The following is a 15,591-nucleotide window of genomic DNA, read 5'->3' as shown; positions in this document are numbered from 1 at the left end:
AAGGAGGCCAGGAGAGGAGGGTGGGGAAGAGAGAGCTAGTCATTTTAAAAATAGTTTCTGACTGTCAAATATACGGAATGCTCTGGATTTAGAAGTGAAATCTCTAGCTTCGGTTTTATTTGGGTATAGGCATTAGGTATAAATTGTCCCACCGACATTTCCAAACAAGCCCCTAAATCTGATCAAAAGATTGTGAATTTAAACTCCAGTTAGGAAAGCACCTACTACGATCGTTGACTTGGCAAGGTCAGTTGATCATCGATACTTAAAACTGGAACTCAGAAGAACCAATAATGGATAAAACCCAAGATAAAAGATTTATCTTTATTTGAGGCACCCTGTGAAACTAACTCCATGGAAAATAAATACCTGTCAAAGAAGGCGTTAGAACTACCTGCCCTGATTTAGAGAGGTCTTTCTTTTTCCTTTTTTAAAATACCTTAAGCCTGCAATACGAAATCGAAAAACACTCAGGTAATTTTTTTCAGTCCGAGTTCACCACAACTTGAACTACTTGCAGAATAAGACATCACGTCTCGAGTATCACATTCGACGCACGTACAGAAACTGTAAAAATAAAATAACAGTGCAAGATTCTTAAAGCACTGTTATTTTATTTTTACAGTTTCTATACGTGCGTCGAATGTGATATTCGAGACGTGATGTCTTATTCTGCAAGTAGTTCAAGTTATTCAAACGCATTCCTAGCCTCGGCAACTACTATTTCTTCAAGAGTTCAGCATACCATTTAACCCAATCGGGTCCATATATGGGTGGGAGATCACAACCGGGCCCGAAGTTGTCCTTGCATTTGAGCGCCAAGGCAAGAGATAACCCTTGAAGTATGGATAATCAGTAACTTTCTTATTGTTCGTGACTTGGAGTAATTATTTACAACAAATAATTACTATTTCTATTCAAAATGCCACGGTTTCTAAGTTTCTTGTGCGACTTTGATGTGTCGCATGACTGAGTTCTCTGAGCGTGACCATTAATTTCTTATCATCACAACCAGGTCACGATAGCGTTGCGCCATTATATTTGTTTTCGTGTTCTCGTAATTCGAGTCGTTTGTAAGATCTTACGATCCTCCAAATTCCATACAGTTGTGTTTGACAACCTTTTTTGGTTATCTGCTATCAAAGAGGTCTAGGTTGATCCTTTTTGCGCGCGATAAGTAGATTCACACATTGGTTGTGCTTAAGGAACATCACAGCTTTCTCGTGAGTCACACGTCTTAAGTTGATTCCATTTACCTGTAAAATTAACAACTATGTTAAAACATTCCTTTCACAAGGATCTGGGGTGGAAATATAAAATAAAATGAAAAGAAAAAATCCAAACGATTCGATAATCCTTCATCGTTGATGATGACACAACCTCGTTCCCAGGGCTCTCTCTCTTCCTCTCTTGGGAAAGGACGTAGTTCCTGGTCACGCGTCTCCCAAAAGTTGGGAGACTACAAAAAAAAAATAAATAAAAAAAATAAAAAATAAAAAAATCAAGGGAGGGGCTAGTGTGTAAAATTTTTGTCAAGACTAACTGGATGGGCAAGAATTACAAACTGATGGCAAAATTAAGTCGAGGACCCATTCTCCCGCAGCTCCCTCCCTCCGTTGTTCTTTGGTCTGCTGGTTGGTGACTAGCCGCAACCAGGGTCTTTTCTCGAGGGAGGAAGAAAGAGGTCCCTGGGGAAAAGGTCGAGTGACGACGAGGAAATGCTTCATGCATGTCAGAGGTTGAAATGGTTCTGTTATAACAATGAAATAAAGTGTAAAACATGTTAGTAAGGCTGGAAAAGGTATCAGGATTTGTAACACAAAGGTGTCACGAGCCCACACCCAAAAAAATGCACCAAACACTTTCGGTCACCTCTAAAATTCTGTCACCAGGCATAAGTCCAAATGCCGCCGGCCCGTCTGGCTGTACCTTAGTCACATATATACTCTGTGTAATGAAAGGAATTTAAGGTTAGTATACAAACTCCCTCGACAGCTCTCCGTTCAATTAAACATCAACTTCTGAACATTTTCATTTTTCACAGAACTTATGAGCTAAATCCTTGGTTTACATAGGAATGAAAACGAGTACTAGTACACTAACAAAATAAAACATGTAGGGGTTGCAAAATCATATTTTAAGGAATGAGACTGTATTGTCTTTTACCATCAAACTAGTACATACACCAATCATTGTGAAATCTTCTACAAAAAGTTCAACACTCCCGTTATCCTTTACTCGCCACTTTTTTACTTGTCTCCGCTGACCAAAACAGGGGCAGCCAAATTTCTACAAACCTTATTGTCATTCGGGTGGAAAGGATTTGAAGTGGAACCAACTCCACCGGCAATACTAAATCCAAGATTAGGATTCTTGTAAACTTCCACCTGAATCTGTATAACCAACGAAGAGTTTGCGTTAAGATTCAACCTCTGCATTACGTGAGAAGAGCAAGATGAACAAACAAATCAAAAACTGGTGACACCCTTTAGAAAAGCAGAACGAAGGTAACAGCCAATTCGGTGAACAAAATCAAACCTGTGGAATGTGGATTCTCTTCTTTTATAACACTATCTTTCATTCAATAAATTTACCTAACGTCTAACCAACGAGAGAAAAGGCTGTATCCGCTATTCGATAGTCTAGTTCTACCTTGAAGCCTTTAATAACACAAAACATCAAAAACTCAATGCTGGTATAAGAAGTTGTATGTTTCGCACTTTTTGCTTCATAATCTGACTAAGGGATCACACTGGTTACCACCAATACTTTAATCATAGCAACTCAATCCATTGCCCAGTGCGACGCAAATGCAAGTGTCTCTAGCGCTCCAAAGGAGGGGGGGAGGGTAAAGGGAGGGATGGCAGAAAGAGAATCATGGGAGTAGAGGATTGCTCCTACTTGGCTTGTATATCTCCTCCAACTAACTAACACTTTAGAGCCTCCACTTCCCCTAAAAAATATTCCTCCACCCAGAGTTATCGCTCATACTCCAATCAATTCACTATGGCGACATAAAAATCGTTCTCACCAGGTCAATGGTTGGGTCATTATCCACAGGTTCACTCTCTTCCTCCTCTTGTGCAGAAGAAACAGAATGGACGGAATTCCGAGACTCTGACGAGTTGCTCCGGTTAAGAACACGTATCGAAGACGCATCGTTGTGAGGCCTCCGATTGTCTCCGACATTCGTCCGAGTTCCGTCGACCATTACTTCGCCACGCTCCATGGCTCTTTCACGTTGAAGCTGCCGAACTCTGTTCTCGAACCTTTCCGCGTCTTCCTGTGAAATGTTGAGTGTTTGCGAAGTATTCACTTCCGGTCTGCCAGGAGCGACTGGTTGCCCATTAGTGTCTCGAGGAGCTTCCGGTTCCGGTAAAATGTGCCTGACAGGAGGTTGAGCAAATGCTTTTGGTTGCACAGTGTACTGAGGGGGTGGTGATCCTGTGCTGCTGTTTAAACCATTTATTACCACCGAATTAGGCACAGTTCGTGATGTAGATATGACGTGTTGAACAGTTCTTTCAAAAGGTACACTATCAGATTGATTAGTAGCTTCGTAATACGAAGGAGGCCTAATAGGACTTTGAACGAAGCTAGGCTCTTCCTCGTGAAAAGAGTGCATTTCACCCGTTTGGGAGCCCCTTGAGTCTTGGCCCCCACTGGATGAGGTGCTCCAAAGGACCCCCGGACGTCCCTGATAATAGGACGCACTGGGCATTTCTTCACGGAATGAGTGCTGTGATTCCACTGAAACTTCAGATCCCCGCGTCCGGGGATGCGGAAGGGTGGCTCTGTTTTCTCGTGGGGTGTAGGGTGGGGGAGGCTGATATACGGGCGGAATGCGAGTGGCTGTAACCTCTTGTGCTGCAGATTGCCCCTGAAACAACAGGAAGATACTTAACAATTATTCCACGAGCGCGCGTTGGATATGAGATGATAGATAGCCAACGATTATGAAGTTATACATTTAAGAAATGGGCAAATTTATGTTCGTCCAAGAGATATCAATATCAAGGAAACAGTGTGTTCAAAGTAAAAATTTCAATTACCCCGATAAGCCGCTCTCCAGGTATACTTCTCACCGTGGCCTGATTTATTCTCACAGGCTTTGGTTCCCTGTTTTGATCGCCCAGGCCATTCCCCGCATGACCTCGCTGAGTGATATCATTTGATATCAACCTCTGAGCGCTGCTCAGTGGGTGGACAACTGCGGCTGGCTGACTTCGTCTCTGCTCTGAAGTTTGAATGGGGATTGGAGGCTGGAAAAAAAAATTAATACAATGACGAAGATGAGAAGAACGACAGCGATCATCATACGGATGGTGATCCGGGTATGCAAACCCTTCAGATTCTTTGATTTTATTGTAATAATATGTAATAAACTATTTGAGGTTTTAATTCTAGTGTAATACAAAAAAGAAAAAAAATTCACAAGAAAATCAAGAGTGTGATCCCTCGGAATCTAATTTTTAAGAAATTTAAATGAAAGAACTTGTATATGGAAGCTAAACGTTTAGTAAAGATTGCTTATGGTGAAGAACTGAAGGAACTATTTGAAGCATGGTTCATTTTGATGAACTTGTTTGAAAATGAACAAAAACAAATGGGGTAAGGCAACGAATCTGATTTAACCGACGCGTCGGCCGACACGTTGGCCGGACCTTATAGAAAGACTCTGCCTCGCTGGTACTTTCGCTTGGCTCCAAACTTCGACTCGTCGATCTCCACTGTTTTTCCTACACCTCTGATCTTCATGTCAGCGTTCATAATTTTCGTCGAACATACCGTTCGTAAGTCGCTCAGCGCACGGATCACTGTAGGCTTTGAAAGGCTAGTCAGTCTGGCGATGTTACTTCCAGAAGCCTTGATAGCCCACAGGAACATTAGATGAAGCCACGTACTCAGCGGGATGTTGAAACCTTCGAAAAACCAGGTTCGAAAAGCCAGGTTCGACAGCGGCTGTTTGAACAGCATCGGTGGTGTGTCGGTAGTGTGTCGGCCGACGCGTCGGTTGGATCAGATTTGTTACCTTTACCAACAAATGGACAAAAATTTTTGAGATAAACCCTCTGACATGGGAAAATTTTGTCGGTAATGCACTGTTTCTCTTTAACTGAGAGAGCACATAAGAACCAACCTGATCTTCATACCAAGGCACTTCAACTGTACGCACCTCTTGGGGTCTAATCAGCTGAGGTAGCTCACGACGGTCCACTGATTGCACCACGACTGGCACTGGCGGCTGCTGCCGCTGACCGTGTGTGCTGTTTGATTGTGGAACCTATAAGAGAATGTGTAACACACGAATAACTCTGCCTAACGATGGAGGATTCTGGAAACGAGGTTATCCCTTGTTATTAAAAACTGGATCAATGGATAATGCAATTCAAGACTTTTTATTGGCTTAGCCATTATGGTCTATGACCCAATATACCATAATCTACAAATATGGTAAGCGTACGCATAAGCTTAAAATCAAAAGGGAGCTAAAAAATCCGGTTTCTTCTTACAAAATAATAATTTATAGGGGGCGTTTTTAATAAAACAATTAATCCACTCGCGCTTGTTAGATATGAGATGATTATAGCCAACGTATAATGTATAACTTCATAATCGTTGGCTATCTATCATCTCATATCCACCGCGCGCGCGTGGAATAATTGTTAAATAGCGCCAACCCTCAGAGATCCATGCAGTTTCTATTGATTTTGATTTTTGGCGTGCAAGAAAGTCAGCCAATCACAGCCGACACACAAATCTCTTTGAGGATACGTCATCGTAATTAATGGAATTTTCTGAGTCGTTCTCGAGAAGTCTCCTGAAGGGAGAACTTTTTTCTTTGTGAATAGCTCAACTACAGCCATGGAAAAGCTCTGCATTTATAAATTCCAAAAGGCGCAAATTTCTTGTAAATGCTCTTTTTCAGTTTTCCAAAGTTGTGTGCTTAACTGGGTTTCAGTTTTGTTCATTTAGAAACCGTGTTTTACTTTGTAATTGAAATGCAGTGTTTTGTCCCATAGGTCAAGTACAATAAAATCTTCTTAAAATTGTGCACTTCCTCTATTTTGGCCAAAGAACTGTTTTCTGTCTAATTTTTTTAAATAGATAAGGGAACAATCCTCATACTCAAAGGCAGAGGAAATCACGTGGAAAACACTTAAAGACTTGTAAAAGAAATTGGAATGCTTGCGGTGAATAATTTCAAATAGTTTAAGTTATTTCCAAAGTGCCTGAAAGAAGCCTTATTTCAGCATGTGCTCCTTTGTCTGTACTGCACAATTCACATTCAAGAAATGATCTAGAGCTGAAAAAATTTGGATTTCCTTGATGCCTCCTTAAATCAGCTGCTTCTTTACCAAAAAAGAAGATTAAGTAAAAGACAAAAACCTTGAACTAAAGTCAGTTAACAGTACTTTTGAGGACTTTCAACAAGAACTAAACAAATGCACATAATATTGTTGCCCTATACTTTATATGTAAATAATCCCTTCCTTGATAAAATTAGTAAACTTGAAAACTTGAAATACCTCAATACCACTGGAATCAGAGTACTCATTGTAACTGGATCATTGGATAATGCAATTCAAGACTTTTTATTGGCTTAGCCATTATGGTCTATGACCCAATATACCATAATCTACAAATATGGTAAGCATACGCATAAGCTTAAAATCAAAAGGGAGCTAAAAAATCTGGTTTCTTCTTACAAAATAATAATTTATAGGGGGCGTTTTTAATAAAACAATTAATCCACTTGCGCTTGTTAGATATGAGATGATTATAGCCAACGTATTAGTATTCACCCAGTGAGTCAATTTCTACAAGTGCTAAAATGCAATGTTTCTGGAGTGAATGAATGAATGAAAAACTTTATTTAAGTGTCTTTGTTTTTAGCTATAAGTTAATGGGGGACACTACAAAAATTTAAAAGTCAAATACATTTACATATGTTACATAATAGTTATTTACAGTAGATAATTAAAAGATTATAAAGTTATTTAGTTCAGTTTTAAATTTGAAACAATTGAAAGGGTTAATAATTTGGGAAATTAATCTTCTCAACTTGTGTTAAGTGAGTGAAGTGGGTGCAATTATCACCGAGTGCTGAATTCTGTGCTGATACTGGTGCCTATACTGGTGCTGTTCCTGTTGGTGACACTGGAGCTGGGAAGGGATCACTGGCTGAGTTACCTCTGTCTCCTGCTGTTGCTGTCGTCTGCTCGCCAAGTACTGTGTGGCACGATCCTTCACATCCTTTGGATATGGTGACTGGTATCTAGCTAATCTTGTCTACCATTAAAAAAATAATTAATTAATTAACAAATAATAAATAAAGAAATCCCAAAACAAATCAATGGAAACCAAGAAGAAAGTATAAAGAATTTGGATACTGATGCGATGATGTAAAAGGGTTCAAATGAACAAGAAATTGCTTACCAGGTAATCATCTTCATCAATGTTGAAAACAATGGAAGACCTTTGTCTGATTTGTTCTTCTAACAGAGATGTTGGAATACTTCCTGCTGAGTCCTCACTGTACTGTTCTGATACTGACCCCCCCCCCACAAAAAAAAAATAAAGAAAAAAATTTAAAACCTATGTATGAGGAATGGAGCACAGTATGAAAAGAACAGATAAAATTAAACTAGTTTCTTCAAATAACGTTTTAGTGATGATAGCTAGAGGTTTCTTACAGTTTTAAAGTCTGCAATTGTCACTGAAAAGTGCATATCACTGAGTAGCAAGTTTAGCAGTTGATCCTACTTAAACTGCTCCCAAGCCTCAATCTTTGTGACTCAGTCAAGCAAACAAATTCAACTTTGTGTTCTCACCCTGAAAAAACTATTTCTCATGCATTTATGGTTGCTGATTCAAACTGTTGATTTTGAGAAAGCAAACTGCTCCTTTAGTTATAATAAGTGACTGCAGAAATTCAATTATCCTTGTAGGTGTAATTTACTCCTTGTTCCCTTTGTACTTGCTTCTCAAACTCTTTCCAAAAGGGGAAATTTTTGCTACGAATAAAGGAAAGCATTTCTCAGCCCCTTCATTTTTTCACAATTTTCTGGGTGAGCATGCCCCCATACCCCTCCCCCCCTCCCCCCTACTGGTAGGTGATGCCCACAGGGTCTCACTCTTTGCCAGCAAATCAACTTAAGAGCTCTGCTAATACTTGACTGTCTTTTTGTTCAGTTTTTGCATTGATACCTACGGTGGCCAGAAAAAGCCTGCAAGGTAACTGACTGCTGACTATTTTTATCATAGTCAACCCTGGATGACTATTAGCACTAAATCAATAGTAATGTAAGTAAAGATGACTTAAATTCAAATTATAGTGTGGGGTAAATTAGCTGGTAAACCTTACCTTCATCAGCTGGAGGCTGTTGTGGAAACATGTAACATGTCAATATGTGTGACTGAGTACCATGATCAAAATCTGATTGTAGAGGAACCATTGGCTTGGACTGAAATGCAAGATAGGTTTGTTTAACCTTCATTATCATGATGATAAAGATACTAACCACTATTAAAAATTTAAGATACAGAGGCAAATTCAACATAGTATTTTTTGAAACTAAGTCTTTGCACAGTGTTACCTGATTTTCTGAGAGTCGCAATGCTTTGGAAACAGAGATATCTTCAATTTTGTATTAATTGTTAAATAGGAGTTCTGCAGGAGGCCTAAGTCAAAATTTCAGAGCCAGTCCAGTAAAAAATTGCTAACAATGCTCACAAGCATATGCAAAATTGTAATTTTTTTTTCACAGGTAGGTTAAAGAACTGATCAAAAAGAATGTGAAAACACTTTTTGAAAGGGGATAACAAATTTTAAAATGCTTTTAAATGTGAAAATTGTTTGTAATCTGTGCCTAAATTTTATTGGTGTAAGTGCCTGAGTGCCCACAGACATTCACCTAGTTAGGTTTATAATCTTGTGTTACCTGATTTTCTGAGAGCCACAGAGCTTTTAGAGTAGTCAGCTTCCTGAATGTATAAGGCAAACACTCCAATCTGTTGATTTTGAGAGAGGTGAATTGCTCAGTAAAATAATAGTGACATCATATTATTACTGAACATTACTGGATGATTTGAATCTTAATATTAAGCCCCAAACATTACACATCACCTGTTGCAAGCAAAGTTTATGACTTGAAGGTTTGGCATGCGACCAATGTCATCTGGTATCCGCACAAGCCTGTTGTCACGTAGTGATAATATAGTAATTGATGTACAGCTACCTAACTAATAAACAAAATAAAACATAATTATTTAGTTATGGACACTGGTCAGTTTGATCCTTTCTCTAACAGAATAATTCAGAATGTAATTTTTTTCTTGCAACTTTAAAAGGCACTGTGGAGTAGACAGGAGGTGAGAATTAAGAAAATTATCAGGCAAGGGATAGACTACAATCAGGAATGGCTAATGGTAAAATGTTTGGGAGAATACTAGCTCTAAGATCTTAAGAATGAAATAACTTGTTATTGCTGAGCTAGACGGAAACTTTTCCGAGACCTAAATAGAAATAGAAATATATATACCTCCAAAGGAATTGCCTCTAGGAAGTTTTCATCAGCATACAAGATGCGTAGTTTTCTTAATAATCCAATGGCAGCTGGCAAACTCTGCAACGTAAACATGGTACTTAACAATTCCTGTAACTCTCGACTTGTATAAAATATAGATTTATCAGATATGATGTTTTGTGTTGTAACTATCCCTAAAGTACTGCCTGCCTCACCTCTAACTCGTTATGATTTATGACAAGTTCTTCCAAATTGGATAGTCTACAAATGAACAAATTCAGTTACTACATTTAGGCATAACGCACAATTTTGTACAATAATCAGTAAAACCCTGGCAAAAAAAAAATAAAAGTTTACTAAACATAACTGAAATTATGAACTACTGGTATTGATACAACAAGATGAATTAATTACCTTCCAATACTAGCTGGAAGTTCGGCAAGGAGATTCTCGTCAACTTTGAGTGTCTGGAGATTCCCAAGGGAACCTACATGATACAAAAGTTACATGCCTTGGATAGTCTTATTCCAAACAATAGCAAAAGCAAGTATGACAGTCAAACATTAAGCAAGTGGGGAAACCACTTGATTTTAAAGTAATTTTTAATTTAAAGTAATTTTAATTTAAAGTAATTTTAAAGGAAACCACTGTTGCCCACCTCAGTGCTAACCTATATTATTTTACTTTGCAAACATCGATGAATGAAAATTCCTGTAATCATTTTGTCTTTTATGTTTGTTGGCAGCAGTGGGCAACAAAGTATTAAATGGCAGACTTTTAGAATAGCAAGTGAAAAAAAAGGTGTGATTAAGTGAAATGGTGATGCATAATTACTACTAAAACAAACAAACAAATGAACAAATTAAAGGATGCAAGACTTCCTCAAAAATTAATCACAAGAAAAATGTAAATTGATTGACATTTAATCATATTTATCCCAATCTTTTTAAGGACTATTCGCTACCCATAAGCAACACTGGGTAAGAGATGTTTTGCAAAAATAATTTCAGTGGTTTGGGCTCACATCCTCACTGTTTGTTTCCTTTGAATTTTTCATTTCCAGTTTGCATTTGTATGATTTAGTATCACTGACTCCAACAGATTCAGTAAAATATTCTAAAATTTCAAAAAAAAATATATAGAGATTTCAAAAAGTTTTAAAGAGGATACCTACCAATATTATCAAGCAATTCAAGCAACACATTGTTGGATAAATAAAGATCAGTCAGAGACTGTAAACATTCTATTTCTGGTGGAAGACGCTCCAGTCTATTTTTGGAAACATCAAGGAACAAAAGCTGACGAAGCAATCCTATTTCCTGAAAATAAAACCAAATAAATTGTACTAAATTTAACAATTACACACAGACTTTTATTAAAAGGAAAGTACAGACAACAAGAATTTTGGGTGTTAATTTTCTATTGGAATTTTCCTTGCTTATTAGCTCTGTAACTTGGTCCGTGTCATGTGCTTGTTGACCAAGATGGAGGGCTGTACAGGAAAATGATTTTCTTGGCCATGGCATATAGACTCACAGCAGAGCAAGTTTCAGAGATCATGACTAAAAGCCAAATATTGTCCTGTTCCTTCCAACCTTACTCAGTAACACAGCATCTTACCATATGAACACTGCTATTTCCAATTTCATTATGCTGATACTGTAACTAAAATACTCCATATGCAGTTAAAATATTTTCTGCAAAAAAAACTCTATTGGTGACAATTACTGCAAAAATGGAATCAGCATATTTTTAGTTGAAATAGTTTCGTGTATGTCTTTTGTGTTTTTTCATTTAATATATAGTTTAATATTCATTTATTGCATAAAACTTAGGTACTTATTTAAGAATCAGGTTATTAAAACCTGGAGTCTTTAATTTGAAATGTTATCTCTACTTTACAATTCGCTACTTACTGGTGGAAGTTCTCTGACACCATTATTGTCCATCCAAAGTTCTCTTAGGTTTACCAAACAACCAACAACAGCTGGCTGTGAAAAAAAAATTAACATATATCAGTCCAAATCTAAGATGGAAACAAATAAAAACAATACTCTTCCATAATCTTTGAATTAATAACTTTTAAAATCACTTTTCATACCAATTCCATAAATTCATTGCTTCCAATATCAAGTCTTTCTAATTGTGTGAAATATGACATTGACCTGAAACAAGATAAAAGAAGTTAAACTTGTTTGATTTGCACTAGAGAGAAATAACATCTTGGACACTCCTTGAACTGGAGGGCTCCACAGCACTTACTCAGGTAGTGATCGTAAATGGTTTTCTCTCAGTTCTAGGATCTTCAACTTTGATAATCTACAGATGAAAAGAAATAACTGTCCAAGAAAAATCAATAAACAACATGCCTTTGAATCTTGTCACTGTTTCTGTTAACTATTGGGGTGAGCTGGGATTAAGCTGAAGTGGCGACAGAAAAAGGTCAGAATGAAAAGGAAAGGATAAAAAAATAAGACAAAAAAATGACAATATTTTTATGTTAAAAAATCTGATATTAGACAGAGTAGCATTCTTTGAAGTGATTTTCCACACCCTTTCACCCTTTCACTTCCAAGATCTAAAGAGTAATTATCTTGACTATCTCACAAACAATTCTTATAATGTTAGAATTTGGTATTGGATCAACCAATCATCTTCAAATTAATTTTATATTTTTCTTTATTTTCATCACTTAATTGCTTTTATTTATTGATATTGTATGGAGATATTAAATGTCTTGGTCACTCAATAAGTAGTTGAAGGGTTAACACCTGAATTATAAATGACTTTGCATCCATTTAAAATTCATACTCAATTGGTGAGATGTTTCCATATTTTATTGAATGTCAAACCTAAATTGTTAAAATCCCTATTGATCCTCACACCCAAAGGGATCATGAACCATACTTTTGGCATCAAAAATGCTCATACATTGCCTGAACAAGGGATTCCCCCTCTCCTTTTCCAAAGTGCCCAGTAAGGCTTTAAATGTCACAGCAGTACTTACTTGTTGACAGTACATTTGACTGTGTAGTTGGTAAGAAATTACCATCTTACCTTCCAAAATTTGATGGTAAACGATCCAAGAAAGCATCATTCAGATACAAATGTGTCAAATTGAACAACTGAGTAAAGCCATCAGGAATTCTGCATGGAAATACATTATGTAAAGAAACAAGAACCTTTAAGTTGATTTGTCCAAATTGTCGTAAAGTTAATGCTTTTACAGTTTGTTCTTGTTAATTCCACAGTCAGTTTTAAAACATGTACTATATGTTTGTTCTTTTTCTTGATGTGTTGGGTTGGGATTTTAAATCTAATTTAGGGGTTGGGATTAAGGGTGTAAATATCTTGGAGGGGACTTAGAGTCCTATTGTATTTACACCCACCTTCGGGTGAATCATTATATAAAAAAAAAAAAATAAAAAAAAAGATAATATCAAATCAATGTTAATGCTCCCAAGCTAAGAAGTGAGCAGAAAATTATAAAATATCCTTCAAAAAAGAGACAGAGAAATTTAAATATATTTACTAAATATTTATCAAATAAAAATCCCATGGGAAAAATGTTAAGAGCCTGAAAGTGAACCACAGCAGTTGAACGGTGGCACAAAGCTGACCCATCACAGCATGTATCACGTCCAAAAGATAATACAAGTAAAGGAACAAAAATTAAATTTCATTGTCTCATATTATGGTCAGTGGGAAACTACCAGTACCTGGCACAAAAAAACTGGCTACTGCTCAACTTTTAAGCTCCCTAATTGTCAACAATTAAAAGCAAGGAATTTAAAGAAAAGCAGATAGCTTACTCAGCCATAAAAATGAAACTTGCAGTTCTTGATTTCAAACTTGACAAATAATGTTTTCAGCGATTTAAATATGCCAGAAACACATTTCAAAGGCAGAGGAAGAAATGCTTGAATATTACGTGAGTGATAGAAACCACTAAAAAATGGCTGCCACCTGTAGCAAATAATATCAGGAAAAATGAATTTTAAATTTAAGACTAAGCGAATAATTTTTCACTGATATTTTTTCAGGAAAAAAATTTGAAAATGCAAGAGGATTGCCAATCAATCCTTTGAAATCTCTACAATTTGAATAAAAGTTTTTAAAGCGAGCACCCTCGATTGCTCTTCAACTCACTAATATTAAAACAGTATGTAATTGTTTCGTGTTGATATTCCAATGCTCCGAAATCAATCGATGGGAAAATTCGTGATCATTGAAAAAATAAGTTCAAAAAAAATCTTAATAAAAACAATTTTAACATGAAACACCACAAATTAAAACATTTCAAAACAGTAACTTAATATCAAGGCTTATAAACATAGGATTTTAATTTAATTGGATTACTTCCAAAATTGAATTTTGTTGGGCACTAAATACTTCTGTTGAATACCAGCATCTATTAACACCTCTAACACATAATCTAACATATCTAATATCCAACTATAAACAAAGGACGGCTCTCTAAAATATTTAGAAGGGATATTTTTAAATTTCTCAAGTAAACACACGGACAGACAAAGGAATAAACAATAAAATTATGGGAGAATGTATGTACAAATTTACTCACTTTCCAATCGGATTTACGCTTGCGTCAAATTGCTCCAAACATTTGCAGTTTTTAACATTCTCTGGTAAATCAATAATACCTGGAAGAAAAAAATTGATATCGAGATCTTATGGTAGCGATAAAACATAAAAATCGGTTCCTTTTAAATCGATGATCGAACACATCTTCAATTTGAGAAACGTAGTTTCTTTCACTCACCATTCTTACTGATGTCAACTTCTCTAAGGTTCGCCAAGTTAGACACAGCTGATGGTAACACAGTCAACTCATTGTCACTTAAACCAAGAATTAGCAAACTCTGCAACCCAAACAAAGCCTGTGGCAAACAGCAAACAGAGACAAAATTCAGTATGGTTTTATAACAACGCCATCAAAAATGACAAAATCGTCAAAGCGACCCAGCGAAAAGTATTCGAACAATAAATAAACTTTTCAAATACCCTCGGTAATTCTCGTATCTGATTAGCATCCAGGTAGAGTTCTTCCAGGTTTGGCTCGGCTTTAAAAATGTCTGTTGGTACTGAAGTCAGATTGCAGTGCTGCAAGTCGAGAACAGCCATGTCACCATTTCCCTCGCACTCCACTGAGAAACAACTCTTTAGACCTCCCCATCTCCTCATGTTAAAGCTCGTTGCAACATGGCCGAACAGTCTAAAATTCCCCTTTTGGCAGTATGGTTAAATGCGGATATTTCCGTTTGAAGTAATTAACAAGATTTCAGGTCATTTTAGAGGGTTGCTAACGACCCTGTGAAGAAAATCTCAGCTATCACTGCAGAAGAGAATGCAAATCGTCCAAACAAAACAAAACAAACGGTGTAAAGTGAGATGTTCTTGTAAGCACTTCGTGACGTAAAATTCTTGATTACTAATCACTTAAGCAAACTTCTTGAAAGAAAGATGACTCTCGCAAATCGCATTAGACTTCAAGTTGAAGACAGCAAATTTGAAAAGAATTAAGGACGTCGAATGTAAATTGTTAAGTTACAGATGCAAAGCACAGCTCCTGTACACTAAAGTGGGGTCGAAACCGGAGAGCATATCTTGACTCTTTATTGGTCAAATTACAAAAGAATCTTTCACGGGAACCAATCAGAGATGAGTTCACTCATAGCCAAAAATAACCCTTAGCCTTAGGCCAAGAGAGGTAAATACTGTTGAGTGGTTTACAAATGCTGCTAATGGGAAAACAGAGCTGTAAAATTTCTGTAAAGTGATCGCAATCGATTTTAAAAGCGTTAAGTTACCAGGTCATTGAGAAGGTAATTTACGCTTCGAATACGCTTACTCATGTGTTCCTGTTTTAAATTTGCGGTCATTTACAAGCTGACTTGTTTCTGTGCGTAATAACTATGTCAACCACAAATGTATGCGCTAAGACCCAAATGAAAATATTTTTCTCCAGATTTTTCCTTGCATTAGTGAAAAAGGAATATCATTTAGGTTATAATCAGCTCCCTCTTTAAGAAATATCACGAAA

At 36.9% G+C, this 15,591-nt stretch overlaps 1 protein-coding gene across 5 annotated transcripts; it reads right to left on the bottom strand.

Annotated features, from left to right (window-relative positions):
* Positions 1-305: 305 nt before the first annotated feature.
* LOC111323046 (uncharacterized) lies at positions 306-15,135 on the bottom strand. Of its 5 annotated transcripts, XR_015992996.1 has the most exons (23): positions 14,553-15,135; positions 14,311-14,428; positions 14,113-14,191; positions 12,588-12,677; positions 11,793-11,849; positions 11,632-11,695; positions 11,447-11,521; positions 10,705-10,849; positions 9,945-10,017; positions 9,746-9,791; positions 9,546-9,629; positions 9,131-9,246; positions 8,946-9,015; positions 8,369-8,468; positions 7,441-7,553; positions 7,102-7,293; positions 5,141-5,284; positions 4,053-4,262; positions 3,032-3,880; positions 2,298-2,393; positions 1,873-1,947; positions 1,381-1,750; positions 306-1,256 (listed from the first exon to the last, which is right to left on the bottom strand). XR_015992996.1 is itself a non-coding variant. In XM_022926320.2 (22 exons), exons 1-22 carry the CDS (start codon positions 14,730-14,732, stop codon positions 1,140-1,142), a joined length of 3,093 nt encoding a protein of 1,030 aa, XP_022782055.2. In that variant the 5' UTR covers positions 14,733-15,134; the 3' UTR covers positions 306-1,139. The 5 variants fall into 5 exon arrangements, 4 of the variants coding, with proteins under 4 accessions (XP_022782055.2, XP_022782056.2, XP_088594019.1 ...); XM_022926320.2 differs by lacking the exon at positions 1,381-1,750 and having other exon boundaries at positions 14,553-15,134; XM_022926321.2 differs by lacking the exon at positions 1,381-1,750 and having other exon boundaries at positions 5,177-5,284; positions 14,553-15,134.
* Positions 15,136-15,591: the final 456 nt, after the last annotated feature.

Source organism: Stylophora pistillata, chromosome 11 (assembly GCF_964205215.1).
Source record: "Stylophora pistillata chromosome 11, jaStyPist1.2, whole genome shotgun sequence".
Lineage (NCBI taxonomy): Eukaryota > Metazoa > Cnidaria > Anthozoa > Scleractinia > Pocilloporidae > Stylophora > Stylophora pistillata.
The sequence above is the reverse complement of the archived record's forward strand: the minus strand, read 5'-3'. Positions and strand labels throughout refer to the sequence as shown.